Genomic DNA, 19,618 nt, shown 5'->3' with positions numbered 1-19,618 from the left:
TTTTGTAAAGGCAGAAGTGAGATTATTAAGACTTTTTGTTCCTTTCTAATCTAAGCATTTAGTGATCAAATTCCCTGGAAACACTGCCTTCATGACATCTTACAAATTCTGCTATGTTATGCTCTCATTTTTATTGAGATCAAGATTTTTTTTTTTGTGTGTGTGGGGGTGGAGGGACGGGGGTCAGTGATGGGGCCTGAACTCTGGGCCTGGGTACTCTCCCTCAGCTCTTCAGCTCAAGGCTAGTACTCTACCACTTGAGCCATAGCTCCACTTCTGACTTTTTCTGCTTATGTGGTGCTGAGGAATTGAACCCAGGGCCTCATGCATGTGAGGCAAGCACTCTACCCCTGAGCCACTTCCCAGCCTGAGATCAAGATATTTTTAATTTCTTTTTTTCTTTCTCCAATAACTCTTCTGTTAAAAAGTATATAATTTGCAAGAATGGAAATACTTTTTCTGTAAGAGAGGCTTAGTGTGATGTTAGCTGGTACTGGTATTTATATTGTTATGAAAAAAAGTTGCTAGGTTTATGGAATTTCATGTCTCACCTACAGTTGCGTTGACTGGGCCAAACCACATGATTTTGTCAGCTCTCAGTCTGGATGTCCCCTACCTCTGACTTAATGTATAACCCCCGAGGGATCTTCCAGAAAGATGCTGTTACTGATTTCCAATAATTCCACTATAATCAAAGAATGTATTTTGCATGACCTGAATCCTTTTAAACTTACTGAAACTTGTTTTACTTTCCACAGTATACTCTGCCTTGGTTAAATAGGTCAAGTGTACTTGAAAAGGAAATACATTCTGTATTTTTGAGTAAAGTGTTCTATAAATTTCAACTGTGTTAAGTTGGTTAATAGTGTCCACTCTTGCACATCCTTATTGATTTTTCTGCCTACTTACATTTCGAACTGTGAGGATGGATTTGTCTGTTTCTTCTTTTAGTTCTATTAGCTTTTGTTCTATATATTTTAAACTTTGTTATTAGATGAACCTGTTTTGAATTATAAAGTTTTTTTAATGATTGGTATTTTAATATTGTGAAATAACCTTTTCTGTCTTCGACATCATTTTCTATTTTTTTTGCTCTCAATTCTACTGTCTGTTATTGATTTAGCCATTCTGACAAGCTTTAGAATGGAATATTTTTCCCATTCTTTTGCCTTGATGGATTTGTGTATTTACATTAAAGGTATGTTTCTTATAGGCAGCTGGATTTGAACTTTTTATTTTTATACATGGCAAGTTAAGATTGATTGCCTTTGGAAAGCAAAAATACAGGTGGAAATAGAAGAAAAAGGTGGAATCATGCGTCATTTCTTGGAAAAAGATTTGAGATTACTATGAGGCCTTTAATGGAAGTGTTGGTTGATTTTTGTTCCTTTCTGTCTTAAGATAAACTAAACTTTATTACCTAGCAGAGCATAAGACCTATAAAACTACTCAAAATGAATAGTTATATGTTTAAGTTATGAGGCTAGTATATTCATTTCCTGCATGATCTTGCTATAAAGGCTTGTAAGATTGCTTTTAAGAAAATCATGACATCCAGACACGTTCTGCCATCAGTAACAGTTCTTTTTCAAGACTGATGGAGGAAAAAGGAGAAAAATATCAATAATATAGCACTTTGAATTTTAGAATATGTCAAATAAGCTTTCCCCTCTCCTTTACCAACTATATAAACAAATAAAAATCTGGGTAAGGCAAAAATTGGAAGGTGTATCTTATAAGAATCACATAAGCACACAGCAAATATAGCATCCCACTTACAATTTTTGAAAATACATTTTTATATGGTCATATTTAATAACATTTTTATTGTAACACATTATATAGAATATAAATTTCATCAGTTTCAAACATTTACTTTCAAGGTAGAGAGGTAGCTCAGTGGTGAAAGGTTGGGCTAACATATCCTCAATTCCCAGCACCACAAGAATGTTTTTAAAAGGTTACTTCTACAAGCTTTTAATTATGTTGTACAAATATAACCACTCTCTAACTCAAGAATGTTTCCATCTTCCCCAAAAGAAATGCCCTACATATTAGAATTTAATCTCAATTCATCAATACACTGATACCAATAACCTACTTTGTCTTTATGGATTTGTCTACTCTGGACACTACATATAAATGGAATTATATATTATTTTCTTTCACTTACAGTAATGTTTTTATGTACAAGGCAAATTTTTCAGTCCAGTGATATTTTACTAAAATAAAGCAACCTGTTAGAATAGTACTAGCTATGTGGTAAAGCAAAAGAAGATTCTACCTAACATTTGTGGGCCTTCATTTGGAGCTTGATTTCTTCAAACTAACTTCTGCAGACCTCATTCTTCTCTGCTGTAAAATGAGGGTATTAGATAAGGAGAGAGCGAAGATCCTTTAAGTTCTGTCAACCCCCAGGAACCTTTGTGGTACAGAAACGCATGCTGTCTCTTGTTTCAGAAAAACAAACTGGTATAGAATTGATAAGCTAGGTTCAAGAACTTTAGTTCCTAATTTGATGCTTGGCACAAGTGCTATTAATCATACTTAGACTTGACAATAACCTTGAGCAGTTAACACTCAATCAGGAGAGAAATATAACAAAAGTCAACATAAGCTGTTTGTATCTGAGTATGCCTCCCTTCAATACTTCGTTTTGTTTTGTTTTGTTTTGTTGGTTGTGGGGTTTGAACTCAGGGCCTGGGCGTATCCCTGAGCCTCTTTGTGCTCAAGGCTACTGCTCTACAGCTTGAACCATAGCACCACTTTCAATTTTTGAGTGGTTTATTGGAGATAAGAGCCTTATGAGGGCTTTCATGCTGGGGCTGGCTTCTAGCCTTGATCTTCAGATCTCAGCCTCCTGAGTAGCTAGGATTACAGGTGTGGGCCACTGGTACCTGGCCTTCAAGCCTAAAAAGGGATAATGTAATCATGATCTCCACTGCCACTTCCTCCCTGCAAGGCTTCAAAAACTCTTAAAAATTTGTGTGTATGTGCTATACTTTCATTTTCTTATTCAATTCATAATTTTATCTCTGATATATAGAACAATAACAGGTACAGAGGTAGTAACATTTTATACTGGGTATTTATTTAATAAATGGTATACAGTTGTATGGAAGTCATATCATAAAAGCTGAAGAAAAGGTATATATTGAGTTTTCTCCCCTTTCTTACAATTGGTAGAATCATTAACACCTACAACCTATGTTCTCCTAGGAAAATACAAAAAGATTAAAGACTAAAGATCCAGTATTTGAGAACAGAAGTAAATTTATTTTATGAATTTTGATACAATACAAAATACAGTAAATTTAAAAGGCTGCTTTGTTGCAGAAATTAATCAGCACCAGTTTATGCTTTAAATTACATAGAACCATGGTGTTTATTAAAATAAGTGCATATCTTTTGGGCTGTATTAAAAATAAACGAAAACGCAAATGCAAATAAATGTCACCTGGTTCGTTTTCACCACCCCCTTGGAAGGAAATGAAATCATTATATGCTTTAAAACTTTATTTTTAGCAAGAATACATGCTGTGTGTTGTTGGAGACCAAAACTCAAGAAGATTCTGAAAAGTTGCACGCTATGGAGCTAGATTAATGCCTGTGGATACAGGGCATTTCCTGATTCAACATTCAAATTAGGAGAGTAGTGTTGAGCATCATCAGGTCCTCCTGGATGTTCTCCTTCCTAGCTGCCATCTTTCTCATCCCTTTCTACTCAACTCTCCATCCTCTTTGCCTTCTATAACCTCCCATGCTCACTCCATCCATACCTGATTTCCTTCCAACTTTCTTCCACCAGAACCTGAAGGGGAATGGTGAACAAAAAAAAAATGCAGGGAGCTTGGAAATGACAATCACATACGTCATCTTTTTCCTGAGTACAAGCCCAATGGTGACAAATCAGTAACAGTCCTGATGAAAATTGCCCAGCACCCACATTGCCTAATTTGTGTGTCTTTCAATTACTTGGATTTGACTTCTTAACTTGATTAATGCTTTCATGATGAGGAATATTTTAAGATATTCTTTCAGCATTTCAAGAGAATTATTTGCAAGTTTATGAGAGAATCATTTGCAATGTTGCTTTCATTGCAACAACATGTAATAAATCTACCATGCCCACCAGGTTCAACAGAGAAAGAAAATAGAGAGACAGAGAGATAGAAACAGAGACAAAGAGAGAGGGAAAGAGAAACACAGAGTAAGAGATAGACTCAGAGAGAGAGAGAGAGATTGTACCAAAACTCTAGCCTATTGTGACCCTCATTTCAATTCTGAAGTTACACTGGTACACCATAACAAGTTACATTTGGTACAACCATATTTTTCAGTGACTATTAGAAGAGTAAAATTTTAACAAGCATTTCAGAAGTAAAATAATTTTCTATAATTAAACCTTGATTACAAAAGGGATTTCAGTGCAGGATATAGTCTGCCTCATTGCTATACAAATGTTTCACTCAGCTGCGTCTATAAATTAACAAAAGGCCTTTCCATTAGAGAATTAGTTTATTCAATATTTCTTCAAATATTAAAGAAGTAAGGGGTCAAAACTGCATCCAAAAATCTTTCTGAGAAGATAGGCTTTCAAGGGATCTGTTTTCAATGTTATTTTCTCTGCTCATCAGCATAGTTCATAGGGACACTTCTGAGGATGCAGGACTTTTCTCTTATATGTCAACTGTCTCTTATGTCAAGTGCCCTTGAGAAAAGCTTCTCAGTAGAAAAAACTCAGATGCAAATTAAAGATATTATGTTACTTCAAATTTCTCAAGAGTGGAAGGCCAGAGAAACTCAATCTTTCACTTTGGAATGGCACAATGCCGACATTCATATTAGAAAAGGAGATTTTTATCACGAGTTATTATGGGTAGCTCACTGAAGTACAGTTAGCCCCCTAAATTCTCACCTGAACTACTGTGTCAAATACTCTGTCATCTTAGAAAGAACTCTCCTTCTCACCCCCAGCATCTAATTTTAGGGTTCCCATTTAAAGAGCTCCAAAGGGCAAATCCAACCCTTAGGATTTCAACCTCAGTTTAATGAGCTGACAGGGTTAGCTTCACTCAGACTGAAGTAGTAGGAAGACTGAAGTAGTAGGAGCCCCCACAACATTGATGTCAGATTTGAGACAACGGGGGGGGGGAATCTAAGAGCAACAAAAATTGGTACTGCCTGATATTTGGAGAGGGTGAGGGTGCAGGTCTTCAGGAATAAACAATTCTTATACTTTATAATACTGCAGACATTTATTTTTTAAAGATATTGTGATACAAAAGTTATATCTCAACTTGTAAGAAATAACAATTTATCAGTCTTCCTGGAATGACTAATCTAGATTTCATTTTTACTATATAAAATCACAAAGATATGCAGAGCCAGTCACAACAATTCGATTTCATTTGGGCAATATTCCTAAGTCCTATAAATAAATAGGTGAGACATCTCAAGTGAGCACCTGCAGAATCAGTTACATTTCAAGTTTCCAGGAACAAATAAAATTATGAGGCTTGCCCTTCCCACAGTTCTTCGTTTGCCATTTCCCTTGTTTTTGTACCAAAACACAATTCTTTCCAGGCCTTGAGTTTTGAGGGCGTCCTCTCCTCCAGTTGGTGAAGGCAACAGGTTCACCACCAATCCACACCCAGCGGCCAGCATGCTCTTGGTCATTCAATCCTATGAGCCAAAAGAACATGACAAACAATGCTATAATATTTACTCTTAGCTATCTTGTCTAGTCTGTTGCAGTAAGTGTAGGAGTCAATTACATGCATGCCCAGGTTCTATAACTAGGAATCAATAATACTATAAGGCACCATTAAGACTATAAGGCTTTAGGGAAAAGCAGAAGCCAGTCCAAGTTCAACTTTCTGGTTGAGCCTCTTTGGGCATCTAAGGAATGAGTATGAAAATAGCATCTGTAGGACTATGACAGATTAAATAAAATAATATATGTAACAGCATATGTAAGTGTTTAATAAATGAAGTTATAATTATTATTATATCATCATACCTACAGCTCCTATCTTGGGAAAAGGTATTTTTGGTCCATTGGTTTTTATATTTGGTGTTTTGTTTTTTTTGGGGGGGGGTCCGGTCGTGGGGCCTGAACTCTGGGCCTGGGCGCTGTCCCTCAGCTCTTCAGCTCAAGGCTAGCACTCTACCACTTGAGCCACAGCACCACTTCCGGCTTTTTTCTTTTTGCTTATGTGGTGCTGAGGAATCGAACCCAGGGCCTCGAGCATGCAAAGCAAGCGCTCTACCACTGAGCCACCTTCCCAGCCCCTGGTTTTTATATTTGGAAGTAGCTTCTGATATATTACTTTTAGTCAGGAATTTAAGATGTTTCAATCTGCTACAATTCCAATAAAAACAAGTTTTTCTCCTTTTGCCTCTCTATTCCCACTATCAACTTCTACAAATTACTCTTTAATATTTAAAGCTTCTGCAATATGTTCTTTGTTGTTCTTGATGAAGCATTCTTCCCCCTCCTTCTCATTCACAATAGAAATTAAAAAGAAAACATTGATAAAAGGATCTCCTGCAATAACAACATTCTGACATCCTCCAACTTGAAGCTGACCATGAGAATAGTCCTATATTACACAGTAAATTAACTTTGCCTAGCCAATCTCAGTCAATATTTTTGGGTGGAATTAACAGAATTGTTTTTAGTTAGGCATATTCTATCTAACTTCACCTAGATTGCTTCTTTGAATTATTGATTAGAATACACTACGTCTAAGAATGTTGTGAAGATACAGATTTAAAATCCACTTTTATGGATTAAGAGAAAACATATTCCAGACTAATGTGATATATTTCAATTCATTTTTAAAATATGAAGACCTATTGAAGTTTACAGAAAATTTGAAAATCTAACACTGGCTTTATTAGAATTTCTTTGGTTCACCTTGAGACTTCTATTTCAAATGTGGCTTGAAAAGATTTGTTCTGCTGGGCACCAGTGGCTCATGCCTATAATCCTAGCTACTCAGGAGGCTGAGATGTGAGAATCGTGGTTCAAAGCCACACCAGGCAGGAAAGTCCATGAGATTCTTATCTCCAATAAACCACCAGAAGACCGGAAGTGGTGCTGTGGCTTAAGTGGTAGAGCACTAGCTTTGAGCTGAAGAGCTGAGAGACAGTGCCCAGGCCCAGGGTTGAAGCCCCACACTGACACAACAGAAAAAAGACAAAAAGAAAAGATTTGTTCTAGTGATCAAAATTATAGAAAATATTAAAAATTTCAGAAAACAAGGTGTAAAATTCAACACACCTATAATTCTTGACTAGAGGTAAAGCATTTCTAACTCTTTAGTATGTATCTCTTTATGCTTATATTTATACATTACCACATTTATATTAATTTTTATTCTCAATTATTTCATGCTTCATGTGACTTTTGCAATGCATTATATAATTTATAATTTGTATCTACATGTATTTATTGAATCAATTAAAAAGCATCAAGCAATTGTTATGCCTTTAATAGAATCATATAAGCATTAAGTAATAAAAAAACTCTACCTTTATCTGAAACACATTATAATTTAATTCATTATATAACACTATAAAATATTACATAGCACATAATTCAAATTACAGAAATTTTTAATTTTTTAGATGTTGGACTTGCGATTGCACTGGATTCTCTTAGCAATCAGCCTGACCACATCCTTAAGTATTCTTTTAGCATAGATGTCTAAAAATATTGCATCAAAAGGTTTAAGATGAATTTTCCTTTTGTAGTGCTCGGGATTAAACCTAGGTCCTGTTGTATGCCAACCATATATTACCACTAGGTTATATCCCAAGCCCTTAACATGAAATTTAAAATTCAGGTGTTTAGGGTATCCATCTAAGCATTGACCATTACTACAAACTACAATTATTTGCCCTCTGGAAGGGAGTAGCAGGTGTCAGAAGCCATAGTCTTGCACTCTGCTCAGTGTAGTACAGATACTTGCCTATCCAAAAGGGTTTTTTTCCACTGATGTGCCACAACCACTGCATGTGTTGCCTGGAGAATACAGTGACAAGGTTGCCCAGGTGTCTGCATATAAGCAAATGAAATTAAGAGTATTAACCAAAGAATTTTACAAGGAAATGCAAAGCAAAAAAAACTTTTTGAGATTTTAATACCCTATTTTTACTTTCATGAATATCTGCAGTCAGGAGGTAATAACAAGGAAAATCTAGGCATTACAGCACCCAGGCCCCACAACCGAAAAAAAAAAAATCTAGGCTTTAAAACATAGTCCACCTGGGAGTGGACTTAGGGAATTAGGGAAGGGAAGGGGAACAACAGAATGGTGAGAAAAAGGCCAATGGGGGAACCAATGCAACAGCGATATTCACAAGACAATGTGTTAGAAATAATGTGTACAACTTGGAGGGGAGGGAAGTAGGAGAAAAATGAGGGAAGGGGTAACAAGAAATGTACTTATTACCTTACTTACGGTAACTGTAACCCCTCTTGTATATCAACTTGACAATAACTTAAAAAAACATAGTCCAGTATGATTTAAACATCTTTGTGGAAAATTAGTAACTAACTATTTATCAAGACTGATTACTTACCATCTCACTCCAGTAAGATTAGCTACCATCAAGAATAAGAACATCAACAAATTATGGTGATGGTGTGGAGAAAAAGGAACCCTATTGTGCTGTTTGTAAGAATATAAAGCAGTGCAATTACTCTGGAAGGCACTTTGGAGATTGCTCAAAAAGCTAAACATAGAACTATTATCCTATGATGCAACTAACTATAGCACTATGGGGCATTCACTCAGAACATTACAAGTTAGGATACAGTAAAGACAGTTGCACAACCAAGTTCATTACTGCATTATTCACAATACCCAAGTAAGGAACTTGCCCAGATGTTCTACAATTGATGAGTGAATAAAGAAAATGTAGCATTTTACTCATCTATCAGAAAGATGAATGTTATGTTATTTGCAAGTAAATGGATAGATGTAGGAAAGTCTTATGTCAAATAAAGTGAGTCAGGCTCAGAGATACAAAGGGTACGTGTTTTCTCCCATATGGGAAGTTAGATCTAAAACATGCATGAAAGCATATAGAGAGTTATATGCACATGTATGCAAACAAATTAACTAATGGATGATATACACAGAGGAGCTGTCTAGTGGTTCTAAACAACTAATGAACCATTTAACAAAATGAATACAAGGATGTGAACCATGTCTTGTGGGGACCAAAGAGGTGAACATACAAATAGTGAGAGGAAGTGTGAACAAATGCAGTTATTATAGTTCATTATGGGATAATGAACTACTTAACTTGAGAATATGGATGAAATGGAAAAAGATGGGAATTATTAATAATTATGAAAGGGTGACATTGATAAAGATGCATTGTAATAAAAAAACTGTTAGTTGAATGGTGATTCCTTTATACAAGTATTTAAAGATAATAATAATAGCTCTATTATTATTATTATTTTGTCAGCATGGGGCTTGAACTCAGGGTTTGGGCACTGTCCCTGAGCTCTTTTGCACAAGGCTAGTACTCTACCACTTGGAGCCACAGCTCCACTTCTGGTTTGTAAGTGGTTAATTGGAGATAAGTTTCACAGAGACTTTTCTGCCCAGGCTGACCTCGAACCATGATCCTCAGATCTCAGCCTCCTGAGTAGCTAGGATTATAGGCATGAGCCATCAATACCTGGCAATAAAAATATAACTTTTTAAAAGATGAATTGTACCCATAATCTGACTGTGGACTTGAAACCCCTTTGTACAACATAAGCAGAAAAAGCTGGAAGTGGCGTTGTGGCTCAAGTGGTAGAGTGCTAGCCTTGAGCTGAAGAGCTGAGGGACAGTACCCAAGCCCAGAGTTCAGACCCCACGACCAACACCACCACCACCACCACCAACAACAATAATAAAAATAAAAGATTGGTTTTTCATGTCAAAATACTATGCCTCTTTATAAAAAGATTTTTTTCTAGACAGGACACTCATAGCTCTCACTTGCAATCCTAGCTATTCAGGAGGCTAACACTTAAGGATCACAGTTCAAAGCCAGACCCAGCAGGAAAGTCCTGTACACTTTTATCTCCAATTAACCACCAAAAAGCCATAAGTGGAGCTGCGACACAAATGGTAGGGTACTAAGCATGAGCAAAATAGCTCAGGGATAGTACCTAGTCCCTGTGTTCAAAGCCAGGACCAGCACAAAAAAATTATTTTAACTGATAAAATGTGTTAATCTGATTATAACTTAGCCATTTATTTTTAGTTTAAATGACCTAAGGTTGAAATTTTGAACATGGTATGATTAGTCCAATAATTATATTGTATTATTTATATTAATTATATTCTTATATTTAAAATTAGTTAAAATATCTGTTCTTAGCATATATGAAATTTCCCCTACAAATTACAGACTTTTCTATAAATTAATTTTTACAGTAGTAAAAAGAAAGTGTTGTGTCTAATTACTTAGCAGGGCTTATTCAAATCTTTAAAAACACTTGAACAAAAACAGCCAATACATTATTTCTATTCTTCTTTAAAGCATTTCACATGAGAAACAAATGCACAATATTTATGTGTCTCATATTACATTGTAATCCATAAATATGTGTATACATTTGCCAATTAAATATAAAATTACAGCCAGGCACTGGTGGCTCACCGTGATAATCACGCAGTGGCTCACACTGTCATCTTAGGTACTCAGGAGGCTGACATCTGAGGATCGAGGTTCTAAGGCGGCCAGGCCAAAAAGTCCATGAGACTTTTATCTCCATTAAAATGCTCAGAAAAAGCCAGAAGTGGTGCTGTGCTGAAGTGGTGAGCTTTAGCCTTAAGCAAAAGAAGCTCAAGGACAGAGCCTGGTCCCGAGTTCAAGCCTCAGGACTAGCACCAAATTAGATTAACTAATTAAATTAAAATGAGAAATCATTGAAAAAAAATTAAATCAAACAACAAATACAATGAAATCACCATGATATCTTGCCCTGATCAATATCCATTGATATGAAAATAAATAAACTTATCAACACTTGTATAAGTATAGACAATTGTTTAACTCAGTTTTACTCATTTTCTCTGCTTTTTATCCTCTATAGTGAACATAATTTCCATTTCTTGGTTGTTTCCTCCCATTAATATAGCATTTTGCTGTTCTATTAAGCAATGATGCCTTCTGAGCCTCTTATGATATGAAAGACTATGCCTGCCACTGAATGGCTTTAGGCTGCTGAATTTGAGTTTTATAACTTGGTTCTAACATCACTATTTACATAATATCATGGTAATATTTAGAGCATGTATGATGGGACTTCTCTTACTCCCCTCTCAAATCAAATGTGTTCATTCTAATGCACATTGGGCTCAGAACTCAGAATAGCAAACATGTTTACCAGGCCAAGGAAGGGCTTGAGTTCTGTCCTAGTCAACACTACAGCCTCTGGACTGAGAACAAGAGGATAACACCATTTCCTCTTCTGCTTTGCAGTCCCTTCTGCCCAAATCCCTTACTGAGCCAATTTCCTTACTAAATCTCCCAACCTCATAGCCTCACGTTCACTATCAGGATTTAATGAGTTTGTTGAAAAACAAATGAAGAAGTGGCATTGTGGCTCAAAGTGACAGAGCACTAGACTGGAGCAGAAGAGCTCAGGGAAACACCTACGCCTGGAGTTCAAGCCCCACAACCACCACCACCACCACCACCAACAACAACAACAAAAATGCTTTTGCTTCTATCTGCAGACTTTTGACTGTGCAACTACAGACTTCGGTTGATGTTTGCCTTAAGATAGTGTTCTAACACAAAACTGGTATTACTTTCATCCCAAATGGGCAGCGCAAGCCGAAAAAACACAAGAATCATGGCAAGTTCGGGTATCTCAACTCCCACTCATGATAATCAGGGGACAGAACAGATAGTGAATAATCTAGAGGAGAGTTCCCAGAAAGCTCTACAAACACTACTGGTAAACATGGCAAATAAAAAGATTGAAAACCTGCAAAGGACTCTGTATGAGCGTGATAGGGAGAGAGAAGAGGCAAACCAAAGGTCAATACAGGAATATCATGAGCGTGAGGAAGCTACTCAAAGATTGATACAGGAATTGCATGAACAACTTGAGAACAGTCAAAGAGAAATAAAGGAATGGCATGAGCAGGCTGAGATCAGTCAAAGAGATAGACAGGAATTACGGGAGCTGGCAGAGAACAGACAAAGAGAAAGTCAGGAATGGCATGAGCAGGCTGAGAACACTCAAAGAGAACTACAGAAATTGCATGATCGTGAGGAAGCTAATCAAAGAGTAATACAGGAATTGAGAGAGCAGGATGAGAATACACAAAGATCACTAAAGGAATTCATGGAATCCATAAACAGAGAGCTGAAAGAAGTCAGTGAGACCACAAAGGCAATGCTGAATGGAGCCCAACAGAAGGAATGGGAGTCCAAGGAAACCATAACCAATCAATTAAGTGATTTGAGAATAAACACTGAACACCAAATTAAGGAAGTAAAGAAGTTCATACAAGATCTAAAACAAAGCTCCAACAAAGAATTTGAAGCCATCAAAGCCGACCAAACAAAGTAGACAGTCTTGATAGTAGGTTAGACCATGCAGAAGATTGAATTTTGGGTATTGAAGACAGCCTAGATATTATAGAGAAAGAACATACAATCATCCAAGACAAATCCAACAAATATGATAGATCTATTCAACACTTGGAAGACACCATCAGAAGGCCTAATCTGAGGATAATGGGTGTAGAGGAGCACCTAGAGACAGAAGTTAATGGTCTAGGAAATTTGTTTAACAGGATCCTAGCAGAGAACTTCCCAAACATGCAAAAAGATAGGCCTATTCAGATACAAGAAGCTTTTAGAACTCCAAATAGACCATACCAGAACAGGACATCCCACCGTCACATTATAATCCACACAGGATCAATTCAGACCAAGGAAAAGATCCTTAAAGCTGTCAAGGAGAAAAGATCAATCTCCTATAAAGGGAAACCAATTAGAATCACCTCAGATTTCTCAGCAGAGACAATCAAAGCAAGAAGAGCCTAGAATGATGTATGCCGTGCCCTAAAGACAAACAACTATCAACCAAGAATACTGTACCCAGCTAAACTCTCATTCATAACTGAAGGTCAAATAAAACCCTTCCATAGCAAAGAAAAATTGAAACAATATATCTCCACCAAACCAGCCCTACAAAAGATTCTTAAAGATATCCTACACATAGAAAACTAACAAGACCACAATAAAGGCCAAGAAATGGTACCCAAACTGAGAATCCAAGAACCATAGGAAGAACCCAATTGCCGCAGCCCCCAAGAAGGTGGATAAAATGGCAGGAACTCCCAAATACCTCTCAGTCCTATCTCTGAACATTAATAGACTTAACTCTCCAATTAAGCGACATAGACTGTCTAGTTGGATTAAAAAGCAAGATCCTTCTATCTGCTGCCTTCAGGAGTCAGTCACATCTTGCCCATAAAAACAAACACATTTTCAATGTGAAAGGCTGGAACAAAATCTACCAAGCAAATGGCCCCCATAAACAGGCAGGAGTTGCAATCTTAATATCAGATAAAATAGATTTCAAATTAAAATTAGTGAGAAGAGATAAAGAAGGTCACTACATACTAATTAAGGGATCTCTCCTTCAGGAGGTTATCACAATTCTAAATATCTATTCGCCAAACAACGGAGCACCCAAATTTATCCAAGAAACACTACTTTCCCTCAAATCCCACATAGATCCAAAGACATTAATTGTTGGAGACTTTAACACACCATTATCCCCACTATATAGATCAACTCGGCAAAAACTCAACAGAGAAACCGAAGATCTAAACAACTGCATAGATCAACTAGATTTAACAGACATCTACCAAATATTTCACCCAGCAGCATCAGAATACACCCTTTTCTCAGCAGCACATGCAACATTTTCCAAAATAGACATTTTAGGCCACAAAGCAAACTTGTCCAAATTCAGAAACATTGAAGTTATACCTTGCATTCTTTCAGACCACAAGGGAATAAAATTAGAACTCAACAACAAAAGCCACTAAAGAAAGTCCTGTAACACATGGAGGCTGAACAACACACTGCTGAATCACGAGTGCGTCATGGAAGAGATTAGAAAGGAAATTCAAATGTTCATGATATTCAACAACAATGAACACACAAATTACCAGCTCCTCTGGGAAACAGCAAAGGCAGTACTCAGGGGCAAGTTTATAGCTCTGAGTTCCTACATCAACAAATTGGAGAGATCTGAAACCAACAATTTAATGAGACATCTGAGCCTCCTTGAAAAAGAGCAGCAAGATAAACCCCAATCCAGTAGATGGAAAACAATAATTAAAATTAAATCAGAATTAAATGAATTAGAATCCAAAAAAACCATAGAATCAACAAAACAAAGAGCTGGTTCTTCGAAAAAATTAATAAAATTGACAGACCCTTAGCAAATCTTATCAGAAAAAGAAGAGAATACATCCAAATAAATAAACTCAGAGATGAGAATGGAAACATCACCACAGAAACAATCAAGATTCAGAACATTATAAGGGAATACTTCTCAAACCTTTATGCTAATAAGTTCGAGAACTTGGCAGAAATGGACCTTTTCCTAGCAAATATTGACATGCCGAAACTAAAACAAGATGAATTAAACCATCTTAACAGGCCCATATCAAGCATTGAAATAGAAACAGCAATAAGAGACCTCCCATCTAAGAAAAGCTCAGGACCAGATGGTGTACAGTGGAATTCTACAAGGCCTTCAAAGCAGAGCTCACACCAATACTCCTCCAACTCTTCAATGAAATTGAAAGAGAAAGCTCACTACCAAACTCATTCTATGAAGCCATCATAACCCTCATCCCAAAACCAGGCAGGAACTCATCAAAGAAAGAGAATTATAGACCCATATCTTTGATGAATATCGATGCAAAACTTCTCAACAAAATTTTGGCCAATTGACTTCAATAATTCATCCAAAAAATCAAACACCACGATCAAACAGGATTCATTTCAGGGATGCAAAGCTGGTTCAATATATGCAAATCAATTAATATAATTCATCACATCAACAGGAGCAAGGATAAGAACCACATGGTTATCTCAATAGATGCAGAAAAAGCATTTAACAAGATCCAACACCCCTTTAGGATGAAGGTTCTGGAAAAATTAGGAATCCATGGAATATTCCTCAATACAATAAAGGCTGTATATGACAAACCTACAGCCAGCATTATACTCAATGGTGAAAAACTAAAGCCATTTCCTCTTAACTCAGGAACAAGACAAGGATGTCCACTCTTTCCACTTCTCTTCAACCTAGTATTAGAATGCCTAGCTACAGCAATAAAACAAGATGCAAACATAAAGGGGATCCAAATAGGGAAAGAAGAAGTAAAACTCTCCCTCTTTGCAGATGACATGATCTTGTATTTAAAGAATCCCACAGACTCCATTCCCAAATTACTCAAGCTGATTCAAAACTTTGGCAAAGTAGCAGGGTATAAAATTAACCCTCAAAAATCAATGGCTTTTCTGTATGCCAACAATGAGAAAAGTGTGGCTGAAATTAGGAAAGCAACTCCATTTGTAATAACCCCACAAAAAATAAAATACCTAGGAATTAACTTAACCAAAGAAGTGAAGAACTTCTATGATGAAAATTTTAAAAACTTAAAAAAGGAAATCAAAACAGAACTTAGAAAGTGGCAAAAACTTCCCATGCTCCTGGATTGGAAAGATCAACATCGTGAAAATGGCAATACCTCCCAAGGCTATCTACAAATTCAATGCAATACCTATCAATATTCCAACCTCATTCTTCAAGGAAATAGAAGAGGCAGTCCAAAAATTCATATGGAACAAGAAAAGACCCCGAATAGCAAAAATGATCCTCAACAGAAAGAACACTGCTGGAGGAATATCAATACCAAATTTTAAACTCTACTACAAAGCCATAGTAATCAAAACAGCTTGGTACTGGCACAAGAACAGACCTCAGGACCAATGGAATAGAATTGAAAACCAGAAATGAACTTAAAGACTTATAGCCACCTAATCTTCGATAAGGGAGCTAAAAAAATAGAATGGAAGAAAGACAGCCTCTTCAGTAAATGGTGCTGGCAAAATTGGTTAACTACTTGTAGAAAACTAAAGCTAGATCCTTATATATCACCCTGCACTAGAATCAACTCCAAATGGATCAAAGACCTTGGAGTCAAAGTAGACACTCTGAAAACATTACAAGATAGAATAGGAGAAACCCCAGGTCTCCTTGGCACAGGCCGAAATTTTCTTAATAGAGACCCAGAAACACAACAAATCAAAGAAATGTTGAACAAATGGGATTGCATGAAATTGCAGAGCTTCTGCATGGCAGAGGACATAGCTAGCAAGATCAATAGAAAACCCATGGATTGGGAGAAGATCTTCATTAGCCATACAACAGACAAGGGTCTCATATCTAAAATATACCTGGAACTCAAAAAAGTAAATTCCCCTACAACAAATCTTCAAAGAAACAACTGCCCAATAAATAAGTGGGCTAAAGACTTAAAGAGAAATTTCTCTGAAGAGGAAAGAAGGATGGTCAATAGACATATGAAGAAATGCTCAACCTCCCTAGCCATAAAAGAAATGCAAATCAAAGCAATATTGAGATAGATAGCACCTCACCCCAGTTAGAATGGCTAAAATCAAGAACTCTAATAACTACAGATGCTGGAGGGGATGTGAAGAGAAGGGAACCTTACTGCATTGTTGGTGGGAGTGTAAACTTGTTCAACCATTTTGAAAAGCAGTATGGAGGTTCCTCAAAAGACTCCACATGCTCCCTATTACACAGCAATCCCACTTTTGGGCATTTACCCAAATGTTCACAAACAAGACCACACTAAAGCTACCAGCACAACTATGTTTATTGCAGCATTATTTACCATAGCTAAGATATAGAACCAACCCAGATGCCCCTAAGTAGATGAATGGATCAAGAAAATGTGATATATATACACAATGGAATTCTATGCCTCCATCAGAAAGAATGACATTGCCCCATTTGTTAGGAAATGGAAAGACTTGGAAAAAATTATATTAAGTGAAGTAAGCCAGGCCCAAAGAAACATAGGTTCCATGGTTTCCCTTATTTGCAATAACTAGTATGTGTCAGTGTCAAGCAGAAAATCTCAGGTAAGTTGATATTAGGTAAATGAACCCTAAGATATATATTGAAATGTTTTTTTTTCTTTCATGTGATTGTTTCTATCACATTTATAAGATTATTGCTTTGTTGCTTTGTATGTCCCCCCCCACCGGTATAACCTCTGTTTTCACTGTATTTGATGTCGGTATAATTTGTGGAGGGGAACAAATTGTTTAACTAGGGATACAGGTGGACCCATTGTAACAATGAGATGTACAAGTCATTATGTTGAAAACGAACTTTACAACTTTGTTGGGGGGGGGAGGAGGTTTGGGTGGGAGGGGGAAGATGGGAAGGGATAGGAAGGGGAAACAAAGGAGGAGGCTACAATGCTTGATAAGAAATGTACTCATTATCTTGCCCATGTGATTGTAACTCCTCTGTACAGTATTTTAACATTAAAAAAAATGATTTTGCTGGGCACTGGTAGCTCATGCCTATATTCCTAGCTATTCAAGAGGCTGAAATTTGAAGACTTCAATTCAAAGCCAGCCTGAGCAGAAAAGTCCTCATGAGACTCTTACTGAAAACTCAAAAACCAGAAATGGAGCTGTGGCTCAAAGTGGTAGAGCACTAGCCTTGAGCAAAAGATCTTCAGGGACAGTGCCCAAGCCCTGAGCTCAAAAAAAGATTATTTTGGAAGATTCCTGTAATTAAAAGCATATTGTAAAGTGTGTTTTCAATGTTCAATTAGGTGTGTGTGTGTGTAAATGTGTGTTGTGTGTGTGCGTGCTGATACTGAGACTTGAACTTAGGGTCCGGGCATTGTCCCTGAGCTCATTTGCTCACTCAGTACTAGCACTCTACCACTTGAATCACAGCTCCACTTCTGACTTTTTGGTGGTTATTGGAGAAAAGAGTTCATAGCCTTTCCTCCCTGGGCTGGCTTCAAACCTCAATTTTCAGCTCTCAGCCTCCTGAGTAATTAAGACTACAGGAGTGAGCCACTGTTACCTGGCAACAATATCTTTTTGACTCTTCAAAAAGCATGAAGCCTCAAAAGGTCCAGACTGGAAAACAGCTGTGCTTAGGCACACAAAATATTAGAATATAGTTATTCACAAGAGAAATAATTTGGTCATTTAATAACAGCATCAGTTCTTTGCTTTTGTACATGTACCTATAAAACACCGTAGGTAGTCCTTGTAGAGATAAATGTATAGATGGATGTAAAAAGAAATACATAGGTTCAAATACACAAAAGTCATTCAACAATTCTGAATTTTAAAGCTTACAAAGCACAGAATTAAAAATGAAAACTTGCCAGGCACTGATGGCTCATACCTATAATCCTATAGCTACTCAGGAGGCTGAGATGTGAGGATCACAGTTTGAAGTTAGCCCAGGCAGAAAAATTCATGAGACTCTAATCTCCAATAATTAACCATTGGAAAAAAAAAAGCCAGATGTGGAGCTGTGGTTCAAGTGGTAAAACACAGCCTTGAGCAAACTAGCTCAGGGACAGCTCCTAATCCCTGGGTTCAAGCCCTAGGACCAGCACAAAAAAATAGCTAGATAGCCAGATAGATACCTTAACTTTGGAAGTGATGGGGGAATGCAATCATAATATTCAATATGAAATTTTTAAAAGTTGAGGAGAAGAGTTGGGAAGGATGAGGGAAAAAATAAGAAAGAGAATTAAAACACGAATTAAAACATGCATTTAGATTTCCTGGGTAAAGAAAGAATTCTATGTCCAACTGAATCTATTGAATATATGCATTTGGAGAAAGAGATTAATGATTACTTTTAGGTGCATTATTGTTAGCCTAAGTATAATTTTGACATAATACTCAGAAAAAAATTTGAGATGATTTTTCTTTCTTGGAATCATACAAAAGTAGACTGGCCTAGATACTGCAGTCTGAGAAGCTAGTCTTGCGCAATGGAATAATTTGAAGGATATCATCTACTTTATATTTTATACACGAATAGGTGAATATATATTTCATCGAAATGTGTAGTTGGCATGTATATAATCAGAATTATGGAAGGATCATATTTAAAAATCATAGTTTTGCACTGAAAGTAAATTATGCATTTTAATAGGAATTGAATAAGAACAGAAACATTCACTTTTCTGGTTATAAAAATAAACATCTACTTCTTTAAAAGTTGTAAAGACCGGTATATTTTAGAGTAACTCCTGGAAGGGTATGGCAGCAGGGGTTCCAGACACTCCTGTGGGAAGGCAAAATGGTTTCATAGATAATGATCTATAATAATAGAATTACCAATGTACAGTGTCTGCCTTAGGAAGTAAGCAGATGAGATTACAATATGTAAATTCAAGAAATGCCTAATTTAGCAGTCTGGCTCATTTGGGTTAGAAAAATAATAAATATCAATGGGGAGGAGAAGAAATTG

The 19,618-nt window shown here is 36.7% G+C and overlaps 1 protein-coding gene across 2 annotated transcripts in view; it reads right to left on the bottom strand.

Moving 5' to 3' along the window:
• Nucleotides 1-4,209: 4,209 nt before the first annotated feature.
• Nucleotides 4,210-19,618, bottom strand: part of Frem1 (FRAS1 related extracellular matrix 1) — a 124,428-nt gene continuing 109,019 nt past the window's right edge. Inside the window, exons 35-36 of one of the 2 annotated variants that reach the window (XM_042692961.1) lie at nt 7,980-8,065; nt 4,210-5,685 (exon numbers count right to left, since the gene is read on the bottom strand). In XM_042692961.1, the coding sequence (XP_042548895.1) occupies nt 5,480-5,685; nt 7,980-8,065 (292 nt within the window). In that variant the 3' untranslated portion in view covers nt 4,210-5,479. The remainder of the gene's footprint in view (nt 5,686-7,979; nt 8,066-19,618) is intronic. The other variant, XM_042692963.1, reaches the window with a different exon arrangement.

The sequence above is a fragment of the Dipodomys spectabilis genome, unplaced genomic scaffold, assembly GCF_019054845.1.
Source record: "Dipodomys spectabilis isolate Male_0828 unplaced genomic scaffold, ASM1905484v1 ptg000158l, whole genome shotgun sequence".
NCBI classification, from domain to species: Eukaryota; Metazoa; Chordata; class Mammalia; order Rodentia; family Heteromyidae; genus Dipodomys; species Dipodomys spectabilis.
Note: the sequence above shows the minus strand (reverse complement) of the source record. Positions and strands in the feature narration are given on the sequence as shown.